Genomic DNA, 23,209 nt, shown 5'->3' with positions numbered 1-23,209 from the left:
GCTGGAAGTCAGGAGGCAGAGGTTGCAGTGAGCTGAGATCGTGCCGTTGCACTCCAGCCTGGGCAACAAACAGAGCAAGACTCCATCTCAGGAAAAAAAAAAAGAGAGAGAGAGAAAATGAGGTTCAGAAGCATTTAGATGCCTTGCCTGAGGCCATCTCCTATGCCTAAACAAGTGCTAGGGTTGGGATTCAAACCCCATCCAAGTGGCGCCAGGACTTCTTACACTCCACCACACTGCCCCTCAGTACCTCCATCTCCATATTCCATATTTGTGAAGAAAGAAAAATATTTTTTCTACTCTTCCATGGTTTCTATATTTGTGAATTCATCCATTTGCTGCAATTTATTTGTAGCTCCAAAATCAGTATTTGTGGCATTTTCATAGGCACTCACAGACATGCACATAGCAGTGAAAGATTAGAATTTTCCAATATGCACATTCCTAGCTAAAGTCAAACAAGGTGGCACTCTGTCATCTTGCTTCAGAGCTCATACAGAGACGACTAAATCTGCAAACACTCAGGATCACATGTATTTGGAGACTTCAATTTTTTTTTTTTTTTTTTTTTTGGACAGAGTCTTGCTCTGTTGCCCGGGCCAGAGTACAGTGGTGTGACCTCAGCTCACTGCAACCTCCACCTCTCAGGTTCAAGTGATTCTCCTGCCTCAGCCTCCCAAGTAGCTACACTACAGGCGCGCACCACCACACCACCAGGCCCAGCTAATTTTTGTATTTTTAGTAGAGACGGGGTTTCGCCATGTTGCCCAGGCTGGTCTTGAACTCCCGACTTCAGGTGATCCACCAGCCTCGGCCTCCCAAAGTGCTGGGATTACAGGCATGAGCCACTGCACTCGATCTCCTACTTTCAATAATAGAGAGAATGAGGCAGAAAATGCAACAAGAATATAGGAGACAAACAATGCTACAAACCAATTTGACCTAATAGACATCTATAGAACACCCCATACGACAACAGCAGAATGTACAGTCTTCTTAAGCACACACAGAACAGTCTGTAGTACAGACCACATTAAGCCATAAAACAAAACCAAGAATCCAATTAAAAACTGGGCAATGTTGTGAACGAAGAAACATTATGGCAAATAACCACATAAAAAGATGTTCTATGTCAACAATTAGGGAAATGCAAATTAAAACCATGATGAAATGCTACTTTATATCCCCAAATGGCAATAATAAATCTAGATAATAATAACTGCTGGCAAGAATGGGGAGAAACTGGAAACCTCCTACAACGCTAGTGGGCATGTAAAATAATGCAGGTATACTGGAAAACAGTTCGACAGCTCCTATAAAAGTTAAAACTAAACTAATTATACAAGCAACAATTCTAATCCTAAGTATCTACTACAAAAAATGAAAACATACGATCAACAAAAGGACTTTACATAAATGTTTATAATGGCATTATTTACACTAATTAAAAAGTAGAAACAGGCGGGGCGTGGTGGCTCACACCTGCAATCCCAGTACTTTGGGAGGCCAAGGCGGGCGGATCACGAGGTCAGGAGATCGAGTCCATCCTGGCTAACACCGTGAAACCCTGTCTCTACTAAAACTACAAAAAATTATCCAGGTGTGGTGGGGGGCGCCTGTAGTCCCGGCTATTTGGGACGCTGAGGCAGAAGAATGGCGTAAACGCAGCAGGTGGAGCTTGCAGTGAGCTGAGATCCAGCCACTGCACTCCAGCCTGGGTGACAGAGCGAGACTCTGTCTCAAAAAAAAAAAAAAAAAATGTAGCCGGGCACGGTGGCTCACGCCTGCAATCCCAGCACTTTGGGAGGCCGAGGTGGGCGGATTACAAGGTCAGGAGATCGAGACCATCCTGGCTAACACAGTGAAACCCCGTCTCTACTAAAAATACAAAAAAAAAAATTAGCCGGACGTGGTGGCGGGCGCCTGTAGTCCCAGCTACTCTGGAGGCTGAGGCGGGAGATTGGCGTGAACCCGGGAGGCGGAGCTTGCAGTGAGCCGAGATTGCGCCACTGCACTCCAGACTGGGGGGGTCAGAGCAAGACTCCCGTCTCAAAAAAAAAAAAAAAAAAGATGTAGAAACAAACCAAATATCCATCAACTGGCAACTGATCAAGTGTGGTATATCTATACAGTGTAATACTATTAAGCAATAAAAAGGAATAAAGTACAGAGACAAACTACAATCTCAATGAACCTCAAACAAACAAGAATATACTAAGTGAAAAGAAGCCAGATGAAAAAGACCACTATCATTTGATTCTTTTTAAATGTAATATCCCAAGATGGGCAAATCGACAGAGATAGAAAGTAGATTAGTGAGGCTGGAAATAATAGGTACTGGCTACAAACGGGCAAAAGACATCTCTTTTAAGTGATGGAAATGTTCTAGAATTGGACTGTGGTGACAGCTGCACAACTCTAAAAATTTACTATTATAAAATTCACTGACTTGTATATATAAAACAAGTGAATTTTATATGTATATGTTAATAAAACTGCTTAAAAACACCCAGTTCACAGCCGCCACAGTATTTATCACATACTTTTTACTCCAATTTTCTCACACTGTATACACACTCTCCCTTCCCATTTTGAACTCTTTACCACCAGTCCTCAATACTTTTACTCTCCTCTCTATTCTCTTAACCATGTCTTTAGGATGTATATTCCTTGCATTTGTTACTGGAATTCCTTCTTATTCCCCTATTCACTGTTTTCACACAACACCTAGCCTGAATGTGTTATTACTGCAGTGAACATTCCAAATTTTTAATCCTTTTCACAGGGGATGAGAGGAGTATGAGTATCACATTAGCAATTATATAAGGTTCTCTTTAAGCGGTCTTGCAGAGGTAGAGGGGTGAGGGGACACAGAGGATGAAAAGGAAAATCCAGAGCTATAGGTTTCTTTTGTTTGTTTTGGTTTTTTTCTGAGACAGAATCTCGCTGTCACCCAGGTTGAAGTGAAAATGGCACTATCTCGGCTCAGTGAAATCTCTCTCTCCGGGTTTAAATGATTCTCGTGCCTCAGCTATCCAAATAGCTGGAATCACAGGCATGCGCCACCACACCTAATTTTTGTATTTATAGTAGAGATGGAATTTCGCCATGTTAGCCAGGCTGGTCTTGAAACTCCTGGCCTCAAGTGATCTGCCCACCTCGGCCTCCCAAAGTGCTGGGATACAGGTGTGAGCCACTGTGCCTGGCGCAGAGCCGTAGCTTTATAAATATATTGGATATGGTCTACATAATGTCTTGACAGTGTGAAATAACACTTCTAATATGTATAAAGCAATGAAAAATTCTAGGCAACACATTTTAAGGGGACTACTGACAAAGAATATTGCCAGAGGTGAATGACTCATATAGTGATAAATTCAAAAACCATACCATATAAAGAACAACTGGGAGAATAAGAACTCTTTAGTCTAAAGGGAAGAAAGAGTCAAGAGACACAGTCTCTGGTTTCCAAATTCAAGACCTAGGTTCAACTGAGATTAGCGCCTTAGAGCAGTAGTAAGATCAAGTTACACTAAAGAATGACTCACACGTATAATTACAAATTTTCTAACAAGGCAATACAACTCTGTTCCGGAAGATATTCTACCCTACTGTTTAGATTTTAAAAACTGATTTCTCTACTAGATGAACAATTAAATGGAACATATATATTTCTCAGAACCCAAGAAGTCTAAGCTATAAAAACTACTTTTTTAACTCCCAATGTGATGTTATTGGAAATGGGGCCTTTGGGAGATAATTAGGTCATGAGGGTGGAGCCTTCATGAATGAGATTAGTGGCCTAATAAAAGGGACCAGAGACCTCTCTGCTTCTTTCCACCATGCAAAAATAAAAAAAGAAAATGGCAGTCTACAGTCCAGAAGAAGGCCCCCACCAGAACTTGATGATGCTGGCAACAACCTGATCTTGGACTTCCAGCCTCCAGAATTATCAGAAATAAATTTCTGTTGTTAACCAGAATTTGACGATGCTGGCAACAACTTGATCTTGGACTTCCAGCCTCCAGAACTATGGGAAATAAATTTCTGTTGTTTATAAGTCATCCAATCTATGGTACTTTGTTGCAGCAGCCTGGACTAAGACAGTGTACTTTCTGAAAACTATCAGTACCATATTCTTCAAGATTAAATTCTCTAGTATAAACAGTATGCTTTCATACCATGATAAATAGTACTATATGTTGGTATATGCTTTTAAAAGAGAGAAATGTGGCCAGATGCAGTGGCTCACACCTGTAATCCCAACACTTTGGGAGGCTGAGGCAAGTGGATGGCTTGAGTCTACAAGACCAGACTGAGCACTTTGGGAGGCTGAGGCAAGTGGATGGCTTGAGTCTGCAAGACCAGACTGAGCAACATGGCAAAACTGACTCTACAAAAATCAGCCAGGCATGCTGGCATGTGCCTGTAGTCCCAGCTACCCGGGAGGCTAAGGTGGGAGGATCGCCTGACCCTGGGAAATTGAGGCTGTAGTAAGCCATGGTCCCACCACTGTACTCCACCCTGGGCAACAGAGCAAGACCCTGTCTCAAAAAAAAGAGAGAGAGGGAGTTATGTTACAGTCAGCATAATGTTCTGAAAGCTTGATGAAGACTGTACAAGTTGTAACGGGGCAAAGAATTTCTAGTAAAAATTTTAAATATAAAATTAGAATTTACCATATAAACAACCATACATTAAAATGGTATACTTATATATAAATTAATGCTCCTACTTACGTTTCTGTGTCCGATACTAATGATTCATTATTGCACACATCATTGAAGGTATGGAGTTGATTCTATGATTAAAGACAAGAAATTAAGGGTTTTTATTTCCAAAATTATTCTTGCACATATCAGCAAGTACTAAGAAACATGGTAAACTGATTGACATATGTAGATCACAATAACTAGATTAACATTACAAAATCAAAGACATAATCAGAGACATATGCTTCTCAATTAGTAAAACTACTTCTGTTATATTAAAATACTAAATAAGGGCCAGGTGCAGGGGCTCACACCTGCAATCCCAGCACTTTAGGAGGCCGAGGCAGGTGGACCACCTGAGGTCAGGAGTTCGGAGACCAGCCTTGCCAACACAGTAAATCTCCATTTCTATTAAAAATACAAAATTAGCTGGGTATGGTGGCACGTGCCTATAATACCAGCTACTCAGGAGGCTGAGGCACGAGAATCACTTGAACCCAGGAGGCAGAGGTTGCACTGAGCCAAGATCGCGCCGCTGCACTCCAGCCTGGGCGACAGAGTAACAGTCCATCTCAAAAAAAGGAAAAAAAAAATTAAATTCATTCCGCAAATAGTATTCTTTATTACACTAAGCACACTAGAGAAAACAAAGCTGAGTAAGTAAAAAAACACAACAATCTAATGCAAGAGAGCAAGTAATGTCATTATAGACAAAGTTTCAGGAAAGGCTTCCTAGATAAATCCACTCAAGATTTAATTTATCTGGGACAATGTCAACAAGTATCTTATGAAGCCCGGCACACAAGTAAACTCTAGCTACTTCAGATTTTCAGTGTGACTACACTACCAAAACAAAACAAAACAACAACAACAACAACAAAAAAAAAAAACCAGTAATGTGGCCGGGTGGGGTGGCTCACGCCTGTAATCCCAACACTTTGGGAGGACAAGGTGGGCGGATCACCTGAGGTCAGGAATTCCAGACCAGCCTGGCCAACACAGTGAAACCTCATCTCTACTAAAAATACAAAAAATTAGCCAAACATTGTGGCTCACACCTGTAGTCCCAGCTACTCAGGAGGCTGAGGCAAGAGACTCACTTAAACCCGGAAGGTGGAGGTTGCAGTGAGCCGAGATCACGCCACTGTGCAACAGAATGGGACTCCATCTCCAAGGAAAGAAAAAAAAAAAACCAGAAATGTAAAGGAGTAAAGCAAATGGGGACTGTAACAAACTGGAAGAAGCATGTTCATTCTGAAGGATAAAGTTAATTACTTAGTTCTAACAGACTGTTGTTATGCAAGAATACAGACCCAAGGATACCAGGCCTTCTTCCAACCCCCTCCCCAAGAGAAGCCAAGAATACAGATTTTTATGTTATTTTGTCCTACTTAAAAACAGTATTTAAGACTATTCAAAACAAACATTTAGTAAAATTTGGCCTACGGCCCAATAATCTATGGTTTCTGCCTGGAAAATTAATTAAACCACTTACAAAGCCCTCCAATTATTCCTCTTTCTCAAAACATCTATAAACATAAAAACCTGAATAGTTTAAAAAGACAAAAACAAAATGATGAAAGAGTTGGACCCGGAAATCAGATGGACCCACAGTATAAATCCATATAAATCTAAGCTTCAGACTTTTTCATCTTTAAAATAAGAGAAACACAGAAATTATTTGTGAAGACCATACAAAGTAATCCATGTAAAATACTTAGCACAATGCCTAGTATGAAGGGCTCCATAAATAGTGGGTAGTATTATTATGATAGACTAGAAAGCAAATAAACAATGACCAAAAATAAAGCAGACACAGCTTACTGTTATCTGACTCAATCCAGCCAACCTCATAGTCAAAGTAGGTGACATAAAGTACTTAAATGCAAGATCTAGGCTTTCTTTATCAAAGCATAACGTTGTATCCAATGGTTCTTTCACTGTGCTCCACATTAAGTCAGCCATGTTACGAGCTGCACTCTGTCGTAACTCCTGATCAGAGAGCTTGCATAAATACCTGAAATGATTCAGAAATAGAAAATACATAAAAACTCATAAAGCATTTTAAAAGACCACTCAATAACTTAAAATGTACATTGTAAGCATTAACGTTTTTTTGTGTCCAAAACCCACAAGCCTCTGGTTTTCCTCTCAGGCCCTGCCTAATCTCTTTGGCAGATTCCTTCTGTGCTGTTCAACCTTTCAATATTAGTGTTCCTGAAGGCCTGTAATGGATTACAAAATGGCCACAAATTCCTCCCATCATTGTATGTACAAGACTTTGCAATGTGACTTAGCTATTCCTCTCATCAAAAGGTGTAATCTATTTCTACACCCTTAAATCTGGGCCTTGCCATATGACCTGCTTTGGCCAATGAAATATTAATAGACATGACATGAGGGGAAGCTAGAAAAGCCTTTGAGCTTGCCTTCTCTTGCTGGGAACTCTAATCACCACCAAAACAAGGAACCAAGGTTAGCCTGCTGGATGAAAGAGAAGTGTCTGATGCTCCAACTGACATGAAGCCAACTGCAAGACATATATGAGATTCCCCCTCACCCCACAAGACCAATCAGCATGGCAATCACACAATGTAGGAACAAGGCTAACCTAGACCATCCAGTTTCAGCCAAGTCAATACAGATAAACAAAACTGCTCAGCTAACCAGAGAACTGTGAGAAATAATAAATGGCTGTTGTTTTATATTTTCTTTTTTTATGAAACAAAGTCTTGCTTTGTCACTCATGCTGGAGTACAACTGCTCAATCAGAGCTCACTGCAGCCTCGACCTCCTGGGCTCAAGTGATCCTCCTACCTCAGCCTCCCTGGTAGCTGGGACTACAGGAGCGTGCCACCACCACCAGTTAATTTTTTTCCCCTGCACAGAGATGGAGTCTCGCTATGTTGCCCAGGCTGGTCTCGAACTCCTGGGCTCAAGTGATCCTCCCACCTCGGCCTCCCAAAGTGCTGGGATTACAGGCATGAGCCACCATGCCTGGGTGGCTATTGTTTTAAGCCACTAAGTTTTGAGAGATGTTTCCTTACACAGCAAAACCAACTGATACAGAGTTCTATCTTAGACTCACTTCTATTCTTTTCCTGTATGCTCTCCTCAGGTGACTCCTGTGGTTTTTAAATACCATCTTTATACTCACAACTCTTAAATTAATGAAACTATTCTGAACTACAAGTTCATACTCCCAATTTGCCAGTGCCACTTAAAGATAAGAAGACTTTGAGAGGCCTGTGGAACATTTAGGTTCTCCTAGATTTTCACATCTCAGTAATGATATCCACACTACAAATAAAAAATTGAGGAGGGGGGTGCTGAACCTCATCCACATATACAATACTACCCTTTTCTTTATACCCTATAATGACCAGCCTTATTGATTTTATTTTCACTTACATTCATCCAATTTTCAAAATCATCATTAACAATCCTACTATAAGTAATCATCATTTTCCTTCCAGGACTAATACATAAACTGGTCTCCTCCTAGCTTCTATTTCAGCCACCCTATATTTATGATCCACTAAAAAGCCAAAGAAAACTTTAAAAAAAATCCTGAAACATCTGCTAAAAACCCTTCAATAGATTCCCATTGAAAAAATTAAATCCATACTCCTTACAGTGGCCTACAAGGTCCTGAATCACCTGCCCCTGCTTATCCCTCCACCCTAATTATATCCCCGTACACATTATTCTCCGTACCAATCTGCTTCTAGTTTCTTCTTCATAACTTTGAACTTATGCTAACTTCAAAGCCTATACTCACATGTTCCTTCTATAATACGTCTTTCTGATAATCACTTGAATAGCTGACTCATGTCCTTAAGATATCACCTTTCAGAAAGGCCCCATACTCCCTCTGTATCACATTAACTTACTTTCATAGCATTCATCACTATCTGATTCTTTGCCTGATATTGTCTCCCAAAAGTTGAGTAGTACTGTGACAAAGGGAGACACTCAAACCTTTGCAAATGAGCCAACTGCATGACATATATGAGATTCCCCCTCACCCCACAAGACCAATCAGCATGGCAATCACACAATGTGGGAACAAGGCTAACCTAGACCATCCAGTTTCAGCCAAGTCAATACAGATAAACAAAACTGCTCAGCTAACCAGAGAACTTTTTTTCTCATAATGAGAAAAAAAGTACAATACCCTCATAAATGTTATCAATAAAATATGCAGAATCCTGACAGTTCATACTTTAATTCTAATCAGTACAACCCCTTCTCCATCTTCGTAGGCTTCCTTTTTAGGTTGAGACTTACAAAATTCAAATGTCACCTCCCGTTCGATGAGACCTTCCCTGTCCCCATATTTAAACTCTAACCCACCCTCTAGAACTCTCAATTCACATTTGCTGCTATTTATCTTATAATACTTATCACTTTCTGATGTATTATCATCTACTTCTTTTGTAAACAGACTGCACAAGAGCAGAGATTTTTGCAATTTGTTTTCTTCTCTGCTATATCCTCAGTGCCTAGAATGTAACAGACACTGTGTATTTGTTGACTTGACTAAATACAGTGGAATAACCATTATTAATTTCTTTAATTCTTTTTACATACTCATGTAAAAAAAAGTCCAACATAATTTGCTAAACAGTAAACATTAAATATAAACCCATATATGTACATAAAAAACACTATATTCCAAACTGTTACTTGAAATTTTCTCTAGAGGATATGACTATAGGGAACTTTCAAACAATATAATTCTGTATTATAAATTGTTTAAATATATTACATTGATAATCACGGGAAAGAGACTTTATAAACTTACCTAATAACATAGGTCCTAAAAGGTATAATGTGCTGCATGACAGCAGGAATATGTAGCCATATTCTAATCTATATAAGAAACATAAAAACAACATTAATGCCTAACAAATATGTGAAATACATATGTCTTTCACTAAACTAATGAAAAACAAGAGCACTGGCCAGGCACAGGGGCTCATGCCTGTAACCCCAGCACTTTGGGAGGCTGAAGTTGGCAGATCACGAGGTCAGGAGTTTGAGACTAGCCTGGCAAACACAGTAAAATCCCGTCTCTACTAAAAACACAAAAATTAGCTGGGCATGGTGGCGCACACCTGTAGTCCCAGCTACCTGAGAGGCTGAGGCAGGAGAATCGCTTGAACCCTGGTGGGGAAGAGGATGTGGTGAGCCGAGATTGCACCACTGCACTCCAGCCTGGGCAACGGAGCGAGGCTCCGTCTCAAATAACAAAATAGAACAAAAACCAGGATCATTTAATATTTTTATGCCTCCAAAATTACATATATTATCAATTATGAAAAGAGTATAGTACAAAACAGAATTACACATGTATCAGGAAATTTTACCTAATCTTATTTTACATAAAGTCTTATCTGAAAAATTAATCTTAGCTTTTTGCTGAAAAGAAAAAAACCATCTCTCAAAGTAACATTTTCTTACCAAATAATTATCTATACCTCTTTGTATGGTAGCATCCCCAATAGAAGACACTGCATTGGTTTTTTAATAAATCGTATTAGTTTTTAACTAATCATCTCATTCCTTCCTAAAAAACTTCAAATTACCCATACTTTCTAGTCACTTCAATATCCATCTGAAACAAATATATTTTACAGTCACACACTGATTACAGTATCAATAAGTACTTACTGAAATAAGCTCTTACTATAAGTAACTTACAACTCAACTAAATTATAATAAAAGTTATAATAAATATATTTCCTTATTTTTTCTATATTTTAACATTTATAAACCAAATGTGAATACATTATAATAGTTTTATTTTCAAAAATAGTAAGAATAAAAATCCTAACCCAACCATCAAACAAAAAACTCTGATACTTAGTCTTGACACAGGCAGGAGATACAAATTAAATACAAATCTGGACAGGCGTGGTGGCTCATGCCCATAATCCCAGCACTCTGGTGGGAGATCGCTGCAGGTGTATCACTTGAGGTCAGGAGTTCAAGACCAGCCTGGCCAACACGGCTGAAACCCCGTCTCTACCAAAAAAATAACAAAAATAAGCCAGGCATGGTGTCACATGTCTGTAGTTTCAACACACTGGGAGGTTGAGGTGCGAGATTCACTTGAACCCAGGAGGTGGAAGTCTGAGTGAGCCAAGATCGCGTCACTGTACTCCACCCTGGACAACCGAGCGAGACCTTGTCTCAAAACAAAAAATTTTTTTTAATGAATTTGGGAATACAGAATGTAGGGATTCACTCTAACCAAATAAAAGACGTCTATAAAAATCCTGTAGTACATACTATGTTAATGGTGAAAAGTTAAAAACTCTGCCTCCTGAGACTAGGAACAAGACAAGGAAGCCCTAATTCCACTTGAACTGAAGGACCTAGACAGTATAATAAAGTAAGACACTAAATAAAAGGCAAAGGACTAGAAAGGAAGAATTTAAAATAATACTCTGAGATAATATAATTATATAACTGGAAAACCCAAAATAATTATCAAACACTGAAACTGAAGAGTTGAGCAAAACTGCTGCTTAGGTTAATATAAACGAATATGTACACACCTATATATACACACATACAACACCCTATGTTTTTTTCTTACACACCAGGAACAAATAATACAGTTTTCAAAAAGATTCCCTTAACAACAGTATCAAAAATATCATGCGTCCAGGAATAATCTAACCAGATATATACCTCTACAGAAAAAGCTGGAAAATAATCAATTAAAGAACATGTAAATAAGGAGACATATGCCATATTTATTGTGAAGATAATAGTTCTCCCGAAATTCATCTATAGATTCAGTGCAATCCAAAAAGGTTTATGTGCAGAACTTACAAAACTCATTCAAAGCACAAAAGTCCAAGAAGAGCCAAAACTCTCTAAGAAACACAACAAGGAGAGGTTGGGTTCAGTGGCTCACGCCTGTAATCCCAGCACTCTAGGAGGCCGAGGTGGGCAGATCACCTGAGGTCAGGAGTTCAAGACCAGTTTGGCCAGCATGGTGAAGTTGTCTCCACCGAAAATACAAAAAAAAAAAAAAAAAAAAAAAAAAAAAAGAGCTGGAAGTAGTGATGCACACGTGTGATCCCAGCTACTTGGGATGCTGAGACAGGAGAATCACTTGAACCCCAGGAAACGGAGGTTGCAGTGAGCCGAGGTCGTCCCACTGCACTCCAGCTTAGGTGACAAAGTAAGACTGTCTCAAAAACAGCGGAGAGGAGAGGGGAGCGGAGAGGAGAGGGGAGCGGAGAGGAGAGGAGAGGGGAGCGGAGAGGAGAGGGGAGGGGAGCGGAGAGGAGAGGGGAGGGGAGCGGAGAGGAGAGGAGAGGGGAGGGGAGGGGAGGGGAGGGGAGGGGAGCGGAGCGGAGGGGAGCGGAGCGGAGCGGAGGAGAGGGGAGGGGAGCGGAGGGGAGGGGAACGGAGGGGAGGGGAGGGGAGCGGAGGGGAGGGGAGGGGAGGGGAGGGGAGGGGAGGGGAGGGGAGGGGAGGGGAGGGGAGCGGAGCGGAGGGGAGGGGAGGGGAGCGGAGGGGAGGGGAGCGGAGGGGAGGGGAGCGGAGGGGAGTGTGGGGAGGGGAGCGGAGCGGGGGGAGGGGAGGGAAGCAGGGAGGGGAGCGGAGTTGGGGGGAGGGGAGTGGGGGGAGGAGGGTGGGGGGAGGGGAGGGGAGCGGGGGGAGGAGGGTGGGGGGAGGGGAGGGGAGCGGGGGGAGAAGGGGGGAGGGGAGGGGAGGGGAGCGGGGGGGAGGGGAGGGGAGCGGGGGGAAGGGGAGGGGAGTTGGGGCGGGGAGAGAAATACAACAGGGAAGTAGCACTTGCTTTCCCAGAGAGCAAGACGTCTTGTAAAGTTTCAATAATTAAGGCAATGGGCAAAACAGCACAAAATTAAGCAAACAGAACAGTGTACTATGCCAGAGAGCCCAAACCCATGCACATAAAGACATCTGACTTGGCTCAGTGTAGTGATGAGGCATGAGTCACCTGTAATCAATACTTTTGGAGGCCGAGATGGAAGGATCACTTCAGGTCAGGAGTTCAAGACTAACCTGTGCAACAAAAGTAGTACTACAGAACAAAGAAATGACTGTCTTCGTGACCGTGTTAGGAACACTGGATATCTCTATGAAAAGGAAAATGAATCTTAATCTCTCCCCCAAACTATAAATATAAATGTACTGCAGTTGAATAGATCAAAATATGAAAGGTAAAGCAATGATACTTGTTTCCTGATCAAGGAAGCAAGAAAAAATAAAAGAATTTTTCAAAAAAACCCAAAAACTTTGGCCGGGCATGGTGGCTCACACCTGTAATCCCAGCACTTTGGGCGGCCGAGGCAGGCAGATCACAAGGTCAGGAGATCGATACCATCCTGGCCAACATGGTGAAACCCCATCTATACTAAAAATACAAAAAATTAGCTGGGCGTGGTGGCAAGTGTCTGTAGTCTTAGCTACTTAGGAGGCTGAAGCAGGAGAATCGCTTGAACCCATGAGGTGGAGGTTGCAGTGAGCAAAAAAAACTTTGTTAAGTAGCTTCACGGCCTTAGAGTAAAAAATGACTTTTTCAATCAAAAATGAAAACCTTAACCATAAAGAAAAACACTGACAAATTATACAATATGAAGCTTGATGCATAATATTTCTCAAACACAAGAGTGAAAAGCAACATGAGAGTGGAAGATATTGGCAATACATATATCAAACAAAAGACTTCTACCTTAAAAGACTTCTATCTAAAACACATAAGGAACTCCTAAACATCAGCAAGAAAAAGACAATCCAATTTTGCACATGGGCAAAAGATTTAAACAGGTACTTCGCAAAAAAAAAAATATCCAAATAAGTAATATGCCTATAAAAAGGTGCTCATTCTCATTAGTCATTACAAATATATAATAGGTCAGGTGCAGTGGCTCACACCTATAATCCCAGCACTTTGGAGGCTGAGGCAGCTGGATCACTTTGAGGTCAGGAGTTTGAGACCAAGCTGGCCAACATAGTGAAACCCCTTCTCTACTAAAAGTACGAAAAATTTAGCCAGGCTTGGTGGCAGGTCCCCGTAATCCCAGCTACTTGGGAAGCTGAGGCAAGAGAATCCTTTGAACCTGGGAGGTGGAGACTGCGGTGAGCCAAGATCACACCACTGCACTACAGCCTGGGCAACAGAGCGAGAGTCCATCTCAAAAACACAACAAAAAGTGTATATATTATATACATACACACACACACACCCTATTGATAAGAAATTCCACTAAATATATATCCAAATTAAATGCACACACATGTGCACCAAAACACACATAAAAGAATGCTGACACCCATATGAACTGTAATAACCTAAACGTCCATCACCAGTAAAATAAACTGGTATATTTTAAATTATTCAATAATAAAAATGAACATACTAGAAATACATGCAATATAAATTTCAGCATTTAAAAAAAGCAACCAGGCATGAAAGAAAGCACAGTATGTGATTCCGACTGCATGGTGAAAATAGACAAAACCAAATTACAGTGTTTAGGGATATACGGTTAGGTGATAAACCTTTAAAAAAAAAAAAAAGCAGGAGAATGATCAGCATTAAAGTATGAATTGTGTTTATTTTTAAAGAAGAAGAGACGGAATAGTTAATGGCCGGAAGGACTCATAAGGTAGGCTTCTGGGGAGTTGACAATGTTCTGTTTCTTGGTTTGAGTGATGGTTAAGCGAGTATTTGCTTTGATAAATCACTGAGCCACATGTTATCACTTTGTGTACGTTTCTGTATGAATGTTATTTTTCAAATTTTAACAAAAGGTTAAAAAATCCTATTTTATACAAGATACATCAGAGGACACAGGTATATCTTTTATTTCAGAATACACACACACAAGTGAGTAAAAGTTTCAATAAAAAACAGCAAATGAAAAAACTGTAAATACAAGAAAAAATTTTAATACAAAAAAGAGCTACCATTTACTAAGTCCTTAATATTCCCATTGTGATAAATGAGAAAAGTAAGGCTTATAAAACTAATGAAAACAAAATTACATACTATGCAACAGAGGTACAATTCAAACCTAGGATTATATCGTTATAAAAATCAGCATTCTTTAACACTACTATAGATCCCATCATAAAAACCAAATTCCATATGCCATTAATCCTACAGTGTGTCCTTTATCATATTTTACTGTAAGTTTTGAGCTTTTCAGGTTTGCTTCTCCCCACCTCCTGCTTAGTGCTAACGGAATTCTAGCAGCCCTCCTAACCTCTAGGTTAAATAGGGAAAAAAAGAAAAAAAAAGTTCCTTGCTCCCTCTAACTGCAGAAAAACAGCATTCTGCATCAAACCTAGTTCTGACAAAGTGGCATCATGAAAACTTAATTTCCTATTCTCCTATCTAGTAGACAGATATCAAAAAATATGTAATCCTATCCTAGCTTCTGATATTAAACAGTCTTTGCTAGTATATTTGTAAAAAGCAGTCTTAGGACACTGAGCATTCAGAAATTGTTATTGTGTTCCCCTATATGTTACTTAAGCCCTACATCTTGACCCACATCTCCTACTTAATAATTTGTCTAAAGCATATTTTGTGTGACGTTCTTTTGTTAAGCCTCATTTACACTTTCTCCTCCATAATAAAATAAATCCCTTGTCTCTATTGGATTCTTTATAAATAAAAGGTGTAATCTTTGAGATGACAAACTCAGGCAAAGAGCTGAGGGCTGAGGAACGATACTGTAAGCTGTAACCAAATGTAACTCAACAAAAGTAGAATTAACTTTCATTTGGGTCTCAGTGGAGAAACTTGTGTGCCTCTGTGTTCTATTTCTCTAAGCTGTGTTAAATGTTAGTAAGCTGTATTTGCAAAGTAAGAAAACTACATAAAGATCTTCATTGTTTTCTTGTGGGTGCAGCTGTTATTAAAGAACGATCCATATAATAGGTGGAATAATATTTGTGCAAACTGAGATATCTCCTAAAATTCAGAGCTAGTTAAGAATTGAAGTTCTAGTTAAGAATCTGTTAAAGTTTTTGAGATTGAAATAAATGTATTGATGTTATTATCAGATTTGAACCTTAATCTGATAAGGTAAGAATTTCCTTTCTTTGTTGATAATTCAAAGTCAGAGCAGAATGAGTTTTCCTGAGATGCAATTTCAGGATTCTAGATTCAGGTTCTAAAAAATAACTCACCGGTCAGACGCGGTGGCTAACACCTGTAATCCCAGCACTCTGGGAGGCTGAGGTGGAGGCATCACAAGGTCAAGAGATCGAGACCATCCTGGCCAACATGGTGAAACCCCATCTCTACTAAAAATACAAAAATTAGCTGGACGTGGTGGTGCGTGCCTGTAGTCCCAGCTACTCAGGAAGCTGAGGCAGGAGAATTGCTTGAACCCAGGAGGCGGAGGCTGCGGTAAGCAGAGATCATGCCACTGCAATCCAGCCTGGCAACAGAGCAAGACTCTTTCTCAAAAAAAAAAAAACAAAAAAAAAACGCCATCTGACAAAGTTACCTTTCCTCAGTAAGAGTGAGGAAATCAGCCAGGTGCAGCGGCACACACCTGTAATCCCAGCACTTTAGGAGGCCGAGGCAGGCAGATCGTTTGAGCCCAGGAGTTCAAGACCAGCCTGGGAAACATGGTGAAACACTGTCTCTACCAAAAACACAAAAATTAGCCAGTCTCAAAATAAATATAGATTTTTTTTTAAGTGAGGAGGAAATCATCCTAGAAAATAAACAGAACGGGATCATTTCCTGAATCCCAGGAAATGCTATAAACATGTTCTCTTCTGAATGTATAATTTACTATAATAAACTGAGAAAAAGAGGTATTCAGTAATGTCAGCCCTTATCTGTCTTGCCATGAAAGTTATTTATGAGTTATTTTCTTTTCTTTACAAAGGATTGCCCTAAAATCTAATACTATTTTTTTTATTGCTAAATATAGTTGTACTCCTTCCTGTGAAATTCAGAGATTCCCAAATAGAGACCTCACCCTATTGAAGCCAAAACACCATGGCTAAACAAGTTGCCCACTTCGCAAAAAAAGGAATGAACATATAAAAATTATCAGGGTTTATACAATGACCCACTAGAGGAAATTACTATGAAATAAATAAATAAAGCACAACTTCTGTAGTAAGCTTGATTACAAAAAGAACTCTAAACTGTTAATGTACACTAAAATATTAACTATATGAAAAATTAGCTTGCAGAGCCAATCTAAAATATTTTTATAAGGAAAAGATGCCAATTAAAGCTTAACTCCATTGAGTTATTATTCTCAGAAAATTAACAAACACAGATTATATAGTATTATAGTATTATGGTGTTCAAAAAATACATTATTAATTTAAATAGTACAACTTTGTTTTTGATGTCCTCAGGAGAGTTTTAAGATAAAGAAAACTATGCAGATTGTCAACAGTCCACCAATTAGCAGTCATAAAAGAGCTGAAGAGAAAGACAAAATAGAATCTAAGCCTAAACCTTGCTATTTAGTAAAGGGTAACTATACAGGTTGGGCAACAGTGTAACGCCATCTCTACAAAAACAATTTTTAATTTAGCCAGGCATGGTGACATGCACCTTTAGTCGCAGGTACTTGGGAGGCTGACATGGGAGGTTTGCTTGAGCCTGGGAGGTTAACGCTGCAGTGAGCTGCTATTATGCTACCGCACAGCAGACCTCTCTCTCAAAACAAAAACAAAACCAAAACAAAGGCCAGGTGCAGTGGCTCAAGTCTGTAATCCCAGCACTTTGAGAGGCCGAGGTGGGCAGATCATGGGAGGACAGGATTTTGAGACCAGCCTGGACAACATGGTGAAACCCCGTGTCTACTGAAAACACAAAAATTAGCCGGGTGTGGTATCATGCACTAGTTATCCCAGCCACTAGGGAGGCTGAGGTAGCCAATCGCTTGAACTCGGGAGGTGGACGCTGCAGTGAGCCAAGATGGTGCCACTGCACTCTAGCCTGGGTGACAGAGTGAGACTCTGTCTCAAAAAAACAGATAAAATAAGGGGGAAAAAAACTCTGTAAACAGTAACTTATAAAGATATAGTAATAAACTCTTTAACAAGCCTTCCATACTAGACTGTTAACCAAAAATTAGTACAAATAAATTCAAGAAACAGTTTAATTCAGGTTTATGTAATATTCCTGATTAAGTAAACCCTTTGGTATTTTGGTGTTTCAAAATTATATGCCCTCTCCAAAATTACCACAGTGTAAAATAAAAATGTTATCACAGCATTTCACTTAACTAAATTGAGATATCTTCTCTCAGAGAATGCCAAAGTACATAAAACTTCCTATCAAACAAGTAAGTTCAATCAGAATAACAGGATCACTTAAGTATTTAATAACAGCCAAAGTTAGTAAAAGCTACCAGTTACTACACACTTTATATGTCAAGTACTACATTTTGAGCTTAAAATCTTTCTTTCTCATTTTAAACCTCACAACAATCCTCTAAGGTAGATGGATACCATCATCATTCCCGCTTTGCAAATGAAAAAAATTAAGGCTTAGATCACACACAGTGGCTCACGTATGTACTCCCAGCACTTTGGGAGGCTGAGGTGGGAGGATCACCGGAGGTTAGGAGTTTGAGACCAGCCTAGACAACATGGTGAAACCCCATCTCTATTAAAAATATAAAAATTAACCACGCATGGTGGCATGCACCTGTAGTCCCAGCTATTCAGGAGGCTGAAGCAGGAGAATAGCTTAAATCCGGGAGACGGAGGTTGCAGTGAGCCAGATCATGCCACTGCACTCCAGCCTGGGCAACAGAGCCAGACACCGTCTAAAAAAAGGTAGAGCGCGGGAGCTGACGCCTGTAATCCCAGCACTTTGGAAGGCCGAGGTGGGCAGATCACGATGTCAGCAGATCGAGACCATCCTGGCTAATACAGTGAAACCTTGTCTCTACTAAAAAAATAAATACAAAAAATTAGCCAGGTGTGGTGGTGGGCGCCTGCAGTCCCAGCTTCTCGGGAGGCTGAGGCAGAAGAATGGCATGAACCCAGGAGGCGGAGCTTGCAGTGAGCCAAGATCACACCACTGCACTCCAGCCTGGGCAACAGAGCAAGACTCCATCTCAAAAAAAAAAAAAAAAAAGGCTACATTATTCACCTACATGCTATATGCTACTACTGTATGTAATATTTTCAACCTATCAGAATGCATAGAATTTTTTTAACTAAAAATGACCTTGACAATAATCATTTATTACCAATTTTAGTAATGTCAGTGTTGTTTCCAATGTACGACATCACTGCAAAGCACATAGCATTGGAAGCAATGCAACAAAATGTTTGGTTGAGTACCTTTTCACTCAGTATTTTTATTTTATAGATAATTTAAATATCTGATATTAGCTATTAATTAAGGTAATTCCATTACACAAGATTTCAGGGTTTGGTAAAGGTACACTGAACTTTTGCTTTACCAATTTTTTAAATGACGACCAGAATAGGTTATTAAAGGATGAATTTTAATATACAGGTATCTTTCTTTCCAGGCCAGGCGTGGTGGCTCATGCCTGTAATCCCAGAACTTTGGGAGGCCAAGGTGGGTGGATCATGAGGTCAGGAGTTTGAGACCAGCCTGGCCAACATGTACTAAAAATACAAAAATTAGCCAGGCATGGTAGCTCATGCCTATAGTCCTAGCTACTCGGGAGGCTGAGGCAGAAGAATCGCTTGAACCCAGGAGGCAGAGGGTGCAGTGAGCTGAGACTGCACCACTGCACTCCAGCCTGGGGGACAGAGCAAGACTCTGTCTGAAAAAAAAAATAAAAGTATCTTTCTTTCCATATCCACTGTGCTTCACAGTAAACTGATATTCACAGGATGCAGAAGAATTACCTTATTTTCAAAGGCAAGAAGAAATGTTACATCTTCATGTGTAATATAGAGAGAATTCAGGCATACTACAATAGTAACCTAGGCAAGCATAATTTAAAGTAACCAATAAACTAAAAAGTCAAATATTTCCCAGGACAGAATCCCATGCAGAGGAAGTTTAAAATGGCCTGGGCAACATGGTGAAACCCTGTCTCTAAAAAAAAGTACAAAAATTCAGCCAGGCATGGTGGTGCACACCTCTAGCCCCAGCTACTCAGGAGGGTGAGGTGGGAGGATCACCTGAGCCCAGGAGGTAGAAGCCGCAGCCTAGGCAACAGAGTGAGACCCTCTCTCAAAACAAAACAAAACAAAACAAAAAGTTAAAAAATAAAAAAGCAAAAGTTTTGTGCACCGTCACCTATTTTAGATTAAATAATTATAGCCATGACTCCTTTTAGCTTTAAAACAGTAACTTTAAATTTTATTCAAACTCTAATCTTAATAATAAAGACTGTTAAAATGTTTCTGTACTCATTTTGTCAAAACCAAAAAAAAAAAAAATTATACATGCAAATCATTCAAAACCTTTTCAGAGCATAAAATTCATGTTACTGATATGCTAGACATTGCTCCCAAATTAAGATCAATTCAAAACAATACTTACATTAGACACAACTGTAATAAATGCATGTGCTATAAGAAATGGCAAAGTTTCAGGAGTTCCATATTCAAAGCAATCCTTCATGAGAGAAAGGCCATTTTTCCCACAAAACAAACATACATAACGAAGCAAATGCAATGGTACTTCTACATCCTGGGAAAATAAAATATGTCATTATTTGAAAACGCACGAGTAATTATTATCTTATTAGCAATACTGGAAAGATACCGATGAGAAACTCAAGACATACATAAATAATAAATCATATGGATGAAGCTTTGTTAAAAAAAAAGAAAAATAATATTTTCCATAAAAGAATAAAAAAGGTAAACACTTACATTCATATCACAGAATGCCCCTAATATGTTACTTTCTTGAGTTGATATATCCTAATTTAAAAAAAAAAAAAGCAAATAAAATTAGGTTACAACTACTAATCTTTAAAAAATACAATTCTGTAAGACTGATTTTATAAAAACTGAATAGACTATTTTGCAATTACTCCTGATAAACAGTGATACTCCTAACTGAAGCTAGCATTATTCAGCTCTAAGGTATATTTTAGTCCTCCTTTAAATAGAAACCATTCCACAGTACATACTACGCACTATTTTGCCTTATTAAACATTAAGTAATCTTGCCTTAAAAACATAAATGTTTAAAATCTCAGCACTTTCAGAGGCTGAGGTGGGTGGATCACCTGAGGTCAGGAGTTCGAGATCAGCCTGACCAACATGGTAAAACCCTGTCTCTACTAAAAATAAAAAAATTGCCAGTGTGGTGGCAGGCACCTGTAATACTCAGGAGACTGAGGCACAAGAATGGCTTGAACCTGGGAGGCAGAGGTTGCAGTGAGCTGAAATCACGCCATTGCACTCCAGCCTGGGTGACAGAGCAAAACTGTCTCCAAAACAAACAAACATAAAAAAGCTTAAAATAAAACTAAAGGTAATTCTGATAAAAATACATTATAGTTAAGTGGTTTCTGAGTTTTGGAAAGTTTCTCAACAAACTTTTTCATAGTTTTTGAAACTGTGCTCCGGAATTCCCTAGAGGTAACACTTGAAGAGTTACACAATGTGCTTTCCATGCAAAAGATTTAAACTGCCTAAAAGCAAAGTTATCCATTGTTGGTGAGTATAAGTTCGTATGAACTTTTTGGAAGGCAATTTGGCAATATTCATCAATATTTAAAACATACATTGTCTTTAACCCAGTAATTCTAGCTTTTTGTCCTAACGAACTCATCACAGTAGTACTGGAAAATAAATGCATAACAATGCTCATTAACCCATAATTAGTAACAACTGACATCCATCAATTTGATGGTGGCATAACTATTCCAGCTAATTTTTTTTTTTTTTTTTTTTTTTTTTTTTTGAGACAGAGTCTCGCACTGTCGCCCAGGCTCAAGTGCAGTACTGAGATCTCAGATCACTGCAACCTCGGCCTCCCAGGTTCACGCCATTCTCCTGCCTCAGCCTCCAGAATAGGTGGGACTACAGGTGCCCACCACCACGCCCCGCTAATTTTTTGTATTTTTGGTAGAGACGGGGGTTTCACCATGTTAGCCAGGATGGTCTCGGTCTCCTGACCTCGTTCGTGATCTGCCCGCCTCGGCCTCCCAAAGTGCTGGGATTACAGGCATGAGACACCTCACCTAGCCCTAACTCTTAACAATAAGGTGAAACAGGCATGAGGGATCTTTGGGGGATGATGGAAATACTCTAAAATTAGAATGTGATGATGGTTGCACAATTCTGTAAATCTACTGAAAATAAACTGTATAATCAAGTGATTTTTAGTTACAACTTTAAAAGGCTGTATGAAAATAAGGCAAAATCTTATGTACAGACAAAACACCCATGTTACATTTCTGAAAGAAGAAAATTTATGATGATCTGATCTTCATAATTTTTACATTTGGAAATATCTGAACTTATGTGTTTTTTAGAGAAGAGAATGAAGAGAAAAGACAAGCTCAAAGGCCTTTCAAAGTCTGTATTTTGTATATTCTGTATTTAATTTTTCACACAGAGGCCAGGCATGGCGGCTTATGCATGTAATCCCAGCACTTTGGGAGGCCGAGATGGGCAGATCACTTGAGATCAGGAGTTCTAGACCAGTCTGGCCAACATACTGAAACCTTGTCTCTACTAAAAATACAAAAATTAGCCAGATGTGGTGGTAGGCACCTGTAATCCCAGCTACTTGGGAGGCTGAGGAAGGAGAATTGCTTGAACCCAGGAAGCAGAGGTTGCAGTGAGCCGCAATCACACCACTGCACTCCAGTCTGGGAGACAAAATGAGGCTCCATCTCAAAAAAAAAAAAAAAAAAAAAGGCCAGGCACGGTGGCTCACGCCTGTAATCCCAGCACTTTGAGAGGCCGAGGCGGGCGGATCACGAGGTCAGGAGATCAAGACCATCCCGGCTAACATGGTGAAACCCCATCTCTGCTAAAAATACAAAAAATTAGCTGGGCGTGGTGGTGAGCACCTGTAGTCCCAGCTACTCGAGAGGCTGAGACAGGAGAATGGCATGAACCTGGGAGGTGGAGCTTGCAGTGAGCCGAGATTGCGCCACCACACTCCAGCCTGGGTGATGAGCAAGACTCCATCTCAAAAAAAAAAAAAAAAAAAAATCACACTGAAAAGACTGGGGGAGGGGGAGGAGGTGGGAGGGGGGAGGGGGAGGAGGTGGGAGGGGGGAGGGGGAGGAGGTGGGAGGGGGGAGGGGGAAGAGGGGGAGGGGGAAGAGGGGGGAGGGGGAAGAGGGGGGAGGGGGAAGAGGGGGAAGGGGGGGAGGGGAGGGGAGGGGAGGGGAGGGGGGAGGGGGAAGGGGAAAGGGGAGGGAGGGAGAAAATACTGCTTTTATGATCAGAAAGCTAGAAATTTTCATCTGAAAAAAGCTACCAAAGAAACCCATTCATTGCCATCACCTATTTTAGATATTTAAGTTACACTGCTGAAATGAAGTCTGAAA

The 23,209-nt window shown here is 40.1% G+C and overlaps 1 protein-coding gene across 7 annotated transcripts in view; it reads right to left on the bottom strand.

The window, feature by feature from the left end:
* USP34 (ubiquitin specific peptidase 34) overlaps nt 1-23,209 on the bottom strand; it is a 291,125-nt gene that overhangs the window by 189,994 nt on the left and 77,922 nt on the right. For all 7 annotated transcript variants that reach the window (XR_004054451.1, XR_004054449.1, XM_030921651.1 and 4 more), the window contains exons 4-8: nt 20,565-20,615; nt 20,230-20,379; nt 9,520-9,587; nt 6,537-6,729; nt 4,740-4,801 (exon numbers count right to left, since the gene is read on the bottom strand). Coding sequence is in view for 5 of the 7 variants with exons in the window: in XM_030921651.1 (XP_030777511.1) it covers nt 4,740-4,801; nt 6,537-6,729; nt 9,520-9,587; nt 20,230-20,379; nt 20,565-20,615 (524 nt within the window). In the remaining 2 variants the exon portion in view is untranslated. The remainder of the gene's footprint in view (nt 1-4,739; nt 4,802-6,536; nt 6,730-9,519; nt 9,588-20,229; nt 20,380-20,564; nt 20,616-23,209) is intronic.

The sequence above is a fragment of the Rhinopithecus roxellana genome, chromosome 17 (assembly GCF_007565055.1).
Source record: "Rhinopithecus roxellana isolate Shanxi Qingling chromosome 17, ASM756505v1, whole genome shotgun sequence".
NCBI classification, from domain to species: Eukaryota; Metazoa; Chordata; class Mammalia; order Primates; family Cercopithecidae; genus Rhinopithecus; species Rhinopithecus roxellana.
The sequence above is the reverse complement of the archived record's forward strand: the minus strand, read 5'-3'. Positions and strand labels throughout refer to the sequence as shown.